General features: G+C 36.3%; 1 protein-coding gene across 5 annotated transcripts in view; it reads left to right on the forward strand.

The window, feature by feature from the left end:
- Nucleotides 1-8,552, forward strand: part of PTP4A2 (protein tyrosine phosphatase 4A2) — a 30,668-nt gene extending 22,116 nt beyond the window's left edge. For all 5 annotated transcript variants that reach the window (XM_081305986.1, XM_081305985.1, XM_081305983.1 and 2 more), the window contains 3 exons: nt 3,455-3,585; nt 4,779-4,853; nt 6,448-8,552. In XM_081305986.1, coding sequence (XP_081162112.1) covers nt 3,455-3,585; nt 4,779-4,853; nt 6,448-6,556 — 315 coding nt within the window. In that variant the 3' untranslated portion in view covers nt 6,557-8,552. The remainder of the gene's footprint in view (nt 1-3,454; nt 3,586-4,778; nt 4,854-6,447) is intronic.
- Nucleotides 8,553-9,779: the final 1,227 nt, after the last annotated feature.

The raw sequence follows: 9,779 nt of genomic DNA on the forward strand, positions 1-9,779 counted from the left end.
TTAAATTAAATTCCTCTGTAATATTTATGCTGTTTCCTTAAGAAAATGGAAGACTCAGATTAGTTAATTTTTCTTTTTTACCTTCTTCCCTAAATAATAGTCTGAAATCCCAGGAGTGGCTTTTAGGGGCATGTTAGGAAATAAAGTCTATAGTTAGGTGTGATAGAGCTATTTGATTCAATTGTGGGAAGGCAAGGTCGTAAGAGAAATGGAAATTTTGTAAATAATTAGGAAGAAAGTAATTAGGAAGATATTAGTTCAAGGTTATATTTATACCTTTTACTGAGAGGTAGTTCCATAATTTTTATTTATTATATTGGTCAGTGGTTGGAAAGGCAGTTAATTAGAAGAATAAGTTTTCTCTTAGTAAGGAAGCTGTCCTGTCTGATCCATAAAGCTTCCTCATTTCCAGTTTTGTAAAAACAAAAATGAAATAGCCAGACATCATCATCATCATCATCATCATTATTATTTGTACTGGGGATTGAACCCAGGGGTGCTTTACCCATTGAGCTACATCCCCAACCCCCCATCTTTAGTCATTTATTTATTTTAAATTTTTAAATATTTATTTTTTAGTTGTAATTGGACACAATACCTTTATTTTGTTTATTTTTTATGTGGTGCTGAGGGTCTAACCCAGGGCCTCGCATGTGCTAGGCAAGCGCTCTTGTCGCTGAGCCACAACCCCAGCCCAGCCATTTATTTATTTATTTTTTAGTTGTAGTTAGACATGATACTTTTATTTTATTTATTTATTTTTATGTGGTGCTGAGGATTGAACCTAGGTGAGTGCTCTACTGCTGAGCCACAACCCCAGAACCAGTCATTTATTTTTATACAGGGTCTTGCTAATGTTGCTTGGGACCTTGCTAGATTGCTGAGGCTGGCCTTGAGCTTGTGATTCTCCTGCCTCAGCCTCCTGAGTCACTGAGATTACAGGTGTGCCTCATCCCCTCAGCTGCTGCTGCTGCTGCTTTTTTCTAGTAGTATGGCATGATCATATGCTTGCATTTCCATTTCTAATTTATAGTCCATGGATCGGAAATCACTGAGGGTAAGTGGAAACATATAAAATGCAGCTCTGTGGGGTTTTTGTTTTTTGTTAAATAAAAACAAATATTTAAATTCTGAAATTAAGTCAAATGCAAGTTCATTTCGTTGTATTTTGAGTATGTTCTCCAGTGGATAGATGAGAAAACTTGTTTTGATGTGTGGCAGGGTGAGAAAGTGACCTTGGATTGAATTAGTAATGTTAGTAAACATTTTCATGAAATAGAAATGAACTAAAGAACCTAAACTAGTTTGTAGAAGATAATGGTGGGTCTGGGACTTATTCCAGGCCTTTAAATTTAGCTTTTTGTTTTGTTTTAAATAGCTATTATCAGATAAAATTAAAGGTTTAATTTAAGCTTGAAAAAACAAGGATATTTAGTGTTAAACTTGAAATTTCCTTTTCTTACAGAGTTTTAAAATGGAGTTAATTTACATTTGCCAGGTGAAGAGAGTTTGGAATGTTTCACTGTAAGAGGATCTTCCCCCACATATAAGACCTTTTAATCCTTTGAATGCTCTTTCAAATAAAAGGTCACTGAAGAGACTAACTAATGTTAGTTTTAGCTGTATCAGTTTGAGGTTCAGATATTTCTAAATGAAGAATGCTTTTTCTTTTTTACTTTTTAAACCCATGCCTCCAATATGCTAGGCATGAACTCTTATCTCTGAGTTACACCCCTAGCTCAGCAATTCTTTTGGAGGGTGTGTATGTGTGTGTTTTAAAGGAACATGAGTAAGGGAAACTTTATTTTCCTTAAGTAGGTGCATTTTAAGGGCGTATTACAGGAAGTAAGCTCTTGACTAAGGTGCTTATGATTTTACTGCTGTTTACAGTTAAATTCTGTAGTGACATTTATAATAACACTGACAGCCTTTTAATTATGGGGTGTAGTTGACAATTCAAACATAATGTGCTGTTGTGGCTAATGGACTACGTGAAGTGTTCTAGTGGTGCCAATAATGAGTACAGAATCAATTTAGTGCTCTGTTGCTTTTTTATTTCTCTAGTATCTTAAAGTGTTCTTAGTGAGTCTCATTAGAATAGCCTTGTTTAAAAAAAAAAATCCCCAATGGTGTTTTTCCATGGTGTCTTTGAGAGGAGAGAGGGTGTGTAAAATATGATTTCTGCCCATTTGTGTAGGTTTCTCAAGACCTCTTGCTAGGTAGTAAGGAAGAAAAAACTCCTGCATACAACCCAAATTAATGAGTTCAAGAAGAGAAAGGGATATTTGAGAACATGGTCTCCATTTGCTCAGGAGCTTATTATATGATATTGTCTTTATTAAACGACAAAGATTTAAAATTTAGTCAGAGATTTAAAATTTTGCTACTTGCCTTTTTTTTTTTTTTTAAACCAGTGAATGAACTTGGAGGTACTCAACCACAGAGCCACATCCCCAGCCCTATTTTGTATTTTTATTTGGAGACAGGATTTTATTGAGTTGCTTTTAGCACCTCACTGTTGCTGAGGCTGGATTTGAACTCTGGATCCTCCTGCCTCTGCCTCCTGAGCTGCTGGGATTATAGGCATCCTTTTTTTTTTTTAAAGTTGTTGATGGACTTCTTTATTTTATTCATTTATTTATATGTGGTGAGGAGAATCAAATCCATTGCCTCACACATGGTAGGCAAATGCTGTACCACTGAGTCCCAGCCCCAGCCTCATGTTTTTTTTTTTTTTTTGATAAGATAAAGATGGTAGTGTGTTTTTATTCACTAAATGTTGAATTTAGTCTTTTTCTTTTCTTTTTTTTTTTTTTTTTTTAAAGAGAGAGTGGGAGAGGAGAGAGAATTTTTAATATTTATTTTTAGTTCTCGGCGAACACAACATCTTTGTTGGTATGTGGTGCTGAGGATCGAACCCGGGCCGCACGCATGCCAGGCGAGTGCACTACCGCTTGAGCCACATCCCCAGCCCCCTGAATTTAGTCTTTCTCTAAGAAAAGATATAGTCATCTGGAAGATAATTCTCAAAAATGCTTGTAGAGATTAATGAGACTCCAGTTTGGTATACTTTGCCGGAGTGGACTTTTAAATCATGTTGACATGTGTTTTTTCTCTTATACTGTCTTGGCTTTAATTGTATTTTTTCCCAGTATGTCTACTGCTCAGATAAAATATTTGGGAAAACATTAGCTCTTATGACTGATAAAGAGATTTCTGTACGATAAATTTAGATGGTTGTGACACTTTGCATTTCATTGAGCAGACTAATTTATTTGGCAAATTAAATTTCAGTCTTAGGTAATTTTTCAGCAATGATCAGAATTGTTTTAAGAACAGGTACATATGGCATAGTTCAATTAGGCCTGCCCTATCTATTCTGTGCAGCTCTTCTTCATTAGGATGTTAGACTTGGAGAAAATATAATTTGATGTAAGAGGTAATTTCTTTTTAGGATTGGCCATTTGATGATGGAGCTCCACCCCCTAATCAGATAGTAGATGATTGGCTGAACTTGTTAAAAACCAAATTCCGTGAAGAGCCAGGTTGCTGTGTTGCAGTGCATTGTGTTGCAGGATTGGGAAGGTAAACTTCTACTTTTTTCTCTTATTAATCTGAATTCATTATCATGCCTGAGTAAGCCATTGAATATTTCACTCTGGTAGAAATTTGCATGTATTATTCTAAATAACATTAAATTATTGGAAAAGAAATGAGAGCAAAAATTAGTATAATGATATTTTGTTTGTCTGATTCTGATAGCATATTGCACTTAAAGAGTTTTTATTTTTCCCCATTTCAAGTAATTGAAGATTTAGATAATTGGAATGGGCAACAGAATTAAAATCATTTTAGAGATTGAGGACTCTAACTTGGTTAATTTTGGATTGAGATGAGTGGAAAGTTTACAGGTGGAAAGCACATGACTGAATTAAACTCTTAAAAGGAGATGTATAGACACTAGGAATTGACTGATTCCTGGGATGAAGTTGCAACACCCTCATCAACAGCAGATTAAATGCAAATTTATGATGTGCACTTTGACTCAAAACATTAGTGTAAGCTGCCATTGCCTCAAGGTGGTGGTGACTAAGGCTGTTAACCCTTTTTTTAGTTTGGACTTTTTTTTTCTCAGAAGGTCCAGTTTCTTGAAGGCTGATGATAGTATTATAACTTTTCTTAGAGCAATCTTGTTTTTTATTTTACTTTCTTTTGGGTACTGGGGATTGAACCCAGGGGTGCTTTACCACTCAGCCACACCCTCAGCCCTTTTTATTTTGAGACAGGGTCTCACTAAGTTGCTTAGGCCCTCACCAAGTTACTGAGGCTGGCTTTGAACTTTTCGATCCTCAGCCTCCCAAATTGCTGGAATTATAAGCATGTGCCATTGTTCCTGGCTAGGGCAATTTTATTACTAGTAGTTGTACTAGTTAGGTAGTATACAGTTGATGCTTTGTAATGGGCTTTTTTAAAACATTGTTTTCTCAGATTTTAAAAAATAGAGATAATAGATAATGAGAAAATCTGGAGTTATAATGTGATGTTTTAAAAAGTAAAGATATCTTACTATAGGCTTAGAATGTAGTGCTTTACTAAAAACAGGTAATAGTTAGTATAATGGTAGAGATTTTTACTATATTGGAAAATATCAGATATGTTAGTAGATGGAAGAAGTTAAAGCTCAAACTTTGTTTTGTTTTGGTAATATGCAATCCTGGGTTTTACAAAATCTTTAATTTCCAAATACTTTTGGATATTTACTAGGCTTCTCTTTACAGGGCACCTGTGCTGGTTGCACTTGCTTTGATTGAATGTGGAATGAAGTATGAAGATGCAGTTCAGTTTATAAGACAGTGAGTATAAAGTTTTTATGTTTAGAAACATATAAAGCAAGATCGTGCTTGATAATTTTTTTTTTTTTTTTTTTTTAAAGAGAGAGGAGAGGGGGAGAGAGAGAGAAAGAGAGAATTTATTTTTTATTTTAGTTCTCGGCAGACACAACATCTTTGTTGGTATGTGGTGCTGAGGATCGAACCCGGGCCGCACGCATGCCAGGCGAGCCACATCCCCAGCCCCTTGATAAAGAATTATGAAAAGTATTTGTAGTATGGAATAAGTTGCTGGCTTTGGCTTAAAGTAATTCTTTGAAGGTATACAAAATTTCAAACAAGTGATAAAGGGACTCAGTACTACAACTCCTAAGTTTAAAGGTTTTCAGATTTGGGTGTCAAATTTGGACGATGTAGAATATGTTCACTATGTAGTTTGAACATGTAGGAATCTTGAAAATGAATAATTAGTGTCTCATTGATCTAGTGCCCTTTTAATAGATTCCAAAATACCTTCCATATGCAACTTTGCTTTACCAAGAGGCAAGAAGAATGTATAGAGGAGTAGATTAATCACCCTATACTCTTGTTCAGGCACAAAATTAGGATGGTAGTACTCAGACAGAACCTTAGCATTGATCTGAAATAATAGGCCATGGCATTTTATTGTCCAGAATTCTTTTGTCAATTATTGTCTTGCACTTTCAATCCTTTCTTCTTATTTTGGTACCAGGGATTGAACTCAGGTGCTATTAACCACTGAGCCATATCCCCAGCCCTTTTTTTTATTTTGAGACAGGATCTCACCAAGTTGTTTAGGGCTTTGTTAAGTTACTGAGGTTGGTTTTGAATTTGCAATCCTCCTGCCTCAGCCTCCCAAATTGCTGGGATTACAGATGTGTGCCATGGTCCCCAGCTCAACTTTAAAGAGAAAAGACTGTGTCAGAGGGCATGAATTATATGGTAGTAGCTCCAAGACAGTGACCTATTTCAGTGAATGCCATTTGCCATCTGTGTATGTCTTGAACCTGCTGCTTTATCTGAATGTGTGTGGTTTTTTTTTTTTTAAAGCATCATAAATACTTGGTATTCTAGTCTGAAGAATATATTAATCTAATTGGGAAGAATATAGTTAGATGTCTGGATAAACCATTCTGATAGTGGTGTGGGTTGTGGGGTTGGGGGCGTGTCCTGAGAATTGAGCCCAGGGCCTTGCATATACTAGACAAGCGCTCTACCACTGAGCTGCATCCCAGACTTTTTTTTAAGTTTTGAGACCAAGGTCTTTATTAGTTAATGGGCCTCAAACTTTCAATCCTCTGCCTTGGCCTCTTTAGTAGCTGGGATTACAGGCATATGTCACTATATGGAGCCCATTCTGATCTTTATTTGAATATATTGTAATGAGAGTTATCAAAGAAAAAAAAACTTCTGTTCTAGGAAGGCTCAGAAAGTTCATGTTGGCAACTTAGAAATCTTTAAAAAGGGATGTGGTGTGGGATATGTTGGTTTTCAGTAGGGTGGAGTTAGAAAGACATTAGGCCATAAATAATGCATCTTAAGTAAGTCAGAAAGCTCTTTTATTACTTGGTAAAAATTTGCTATTCTTTATTTTCAGAAAAAGAAGGGGAGCATTCAATTCCAAACAGCTGCTTTACTTGGAGAAATATCGACCTAAGATGCGATTACGCTTCAGAGATACCAATGGGCATTGCTGTATTCAGTAGAAAGAAATACAAACGAAGGCTTATGTGATTGTGGCATTTAGAGGGAACTCTTGGTACCTGGAAATGTGAATCTGGAATTTACCTGTGTCATCGAAATAGTATTGGATTCAGTACTCCTCAACCACTCTTCTTAACAATTAGGAAAAAGTAAACAAATAAGAAATCCCTCTATAACGTGAATAAAATGTTTAAGAAAAGAAAAAAGAAAAAAAAAGAAAGAAAAAAGGGATTAATTCAGTGAAGGATGATTTTCTCCTGGTTTTGGAGTTTTAATTTCTGCCAGGATCGAATTATTTTAATATCTCCTGTCTTTTTTAACTTTTTCAGAATAGGTCTCTTAAGGAAAACCAGCAGAATATTAGCCTGTGCAGAACCACCTGTTTGGGGAGCACATCTTTCATTATGCTTGGCACATAGATTTCCCTGTGGTGGGATATTTGGGAGGAGGAAAGAGGTGCATTTTCCCCCTCTTCTTTGTTTTCTCTTGTCCGCTCCTTTCCCCTGATACACATTGTAGATGGACTAGGAGAAGCCCTTATTGCTGTAGATTTGCGTGCAGTCTGGCAGCCTTAAGCCCATCTGGGCACTTTTAGAGGAAAAACAAATAAACAAACAAAAAAATGTTAAAAAAACACCAAAAAAAAAAAAAAAAAAAGGCATGCAGGTGGTTTTAGTCTTTACTGATGATGGAGTGTTCATCTTAGTTTCTTTTCCTCAAAGCCTTGATCTAACATTAGGCAAAGTAGCCAAGAAACTTTTGTTTTGGTAAATTAGTGGGGAAGTAGCATTTGAAGAGGAATCTTTATTCTCAAAGAACTTAGCTGAGAGTAGAATTCTTCTCTTTTCCAACCAATGATGCTAAGTGAGTAACCCAGAAATTTGTTTTCTGAAGAGGACAGCTCTAGTTCATTACTAAAAATATGTTCAGGCCGAGAATTAGCACACTCTACAAACAGTAGAATTGTGGACCATAGCACTACTCTGATTTTCTGTCTAATGATGTCAGGGAATACTGGTAGCTTAAAACTTTTACTTCAGGACTTAATTGTACTCTGAATTTTCGGAAATGGTCAGAGGAGCAACAGCAAATTCACAATATTTAGGTCTTGAGAAATGCCTGTGGTGATCATTTTTCAAACTATTCCCTATATGTATAGTTCAGTTGAGCCACTGATTGCCTTGTTATTTTCTTTCTAGGTTCTTTTTGAGATTTAAAAAAAAAAGTCACTGGTTCAGAACCAGCAATGCTATAAACAGGGTAGAAGATACCAGGCAACCCAATGAGAAGCAAAGGGACTGTGTTGCTTATGAAGTGGTATAGTAGCATTTTTGCAAATCTCTGCTGGGTTCAATGTGCTGATTTAGAAAGAAAAGCTGTTTTTCTCCTCATTTGCAGAAGGCAGTTATGACCAGGCTGTATTGACAAAGCAAGTAGAAGGGCACCATCAGGGGTTCTTGCACTCTTTTCACCTAAATATTAAATAATAGTGCCCTGCTTCTAAGGCTCTGAATACAGGCTTAGAGTCATCTTGTCTTGCTGGAGTTTGCTATGCAGAGCCATAAGCTTTCCATTTTGTTAGTGTCAGCTAGGCCAGTAGGAATGGCACAGGACCTCGTCTCTCACTGATGATACCTCAGACGTTGGCCGGCTATGTGAACTGCCTATTTCCTATTGCCGGAGTTGTTTTCGATTTTTAACTAAATACAAATCTGTAGATTCTCCTTTCCCTCATCCCAGCAAACAAAGCAAAATAATGCTTTTTGACATTGTTTCTAGAATTTTCAAGTAAAAAAATGATGGTACTATCCAAAATTCTTTTTTATTTCTGAACATGACAATAGATTCCTTTAACACAGACTCGAGATCAAATCAAAATATCATAGCCTCTAAGTTCAGATATACTTTCAACTCTTTGGATCAATGCCATCAGAAACCTTTTCCATTTGACATGCTCTGAATGTTGTTTGGGGGGGGGGGGAGTATAGGTGTGTGCATTCACATGCATGCAGCCTCCATCAGTACCAGTGCCTGCCCGAGTTAGGAGAACTACATTCCTGGTTCTAAGCGAGAAGAAGGGTATATAAAACAAAGTGAAACATTAGCCCTCATTTTATTTTAAATTACAGACTAATGTTAATTGTTCTCAGAACTGGATTTTTTCCCATCAAAACATTTTTTTCCTTTGGATTTAATGAAGTATTGCTAGCTGAAGCCAGTTTGACATGGTGAGAGAGATGTCAGACTGATGAAGGGTATGCAGCCTGATTTAAAACCAAACCCTGAACCCTTTTAAAGAAAAATAAAACATATTTTACACGTTCTTTGTGCATTTTTTTCCCTCTACCTCCAAATGGAGTTTCATTTGCGCCCCTTTTCTCTTGCTATTCTGAAGATCTGTTTTGTGCCTGTTAATTTACTACAAGGAGGTGAAATTTGAGGTTGGGAAGTACAAAGATTTTGTACCATCCAAGTGTTCAATAAGGGAAAACTTAACCATAGTTGAGATAGAACTGGTACTTTTCTGGTTTAGTTCTTGGTCACCACAGTGGGAATTCAGCATCTTGTCTCATTTGAAAGGATTTTTTTTTCAATATTTATTTATTTATTTTTTTAGTTCTCGGTGGACACAACATCTTTGTTGGTATGTGGTGCTGAGGATCGAACCTGGGCCGAACGAATGCCAGGCGAGCGCGCTACCGCTTGAGCCACATCCCCAGCCCCTGAAAGGATTTTTTTTAACACCTAAACAAATTTTAATGAAGCATTAATAAATTTTGATGAAGCATTGCAAGTTTTTATTTAAACCCTTGAAGAGCAATTGAGAATAGCAAGTTTACATATCGTAGGGTTTTGGGGTAGGAAATTTCCCTTTAATTATGAGTTTTCATTTATACATCTGGATAGCTTATGTGTTCAAAGTATTTAAGAGTTAAAAGGTAAGACGGATCCTACTTTGGAGTATCTCAGTCTAGAGAGGGGAATCGGATATGTAGACATAAACAGTTACAATGGGTGGTTGAACCACTGTTACCTATAATTCATTGATCTTTTTGCCTGTCCAATTTTCATCTTATTTTAACCTTATTACCTAGCTTAGATTCTGTGGTCCACTGTGATAATCACTGTTGGCTATATAAAATTGCCTTGCTTTGTCTCATTATACTGTTAGACTCCACTTTAGGTTAAGTTCAGTGTCCTACCTTATTTAAATTTTGTGCAACT

The sequence above is a fragment of the Spermophilus citellus genome, assembly GCF_964194105.1.
Source record: "Spermophilus citellus genome assembly, chromosome: 9".
NCBI classification, from domain to species: Eukaryota; Metazoa; Chordata; class Mammalia; order Rodentia; family Sciuridae; genus Spermophilus; species Spermophilus citellus.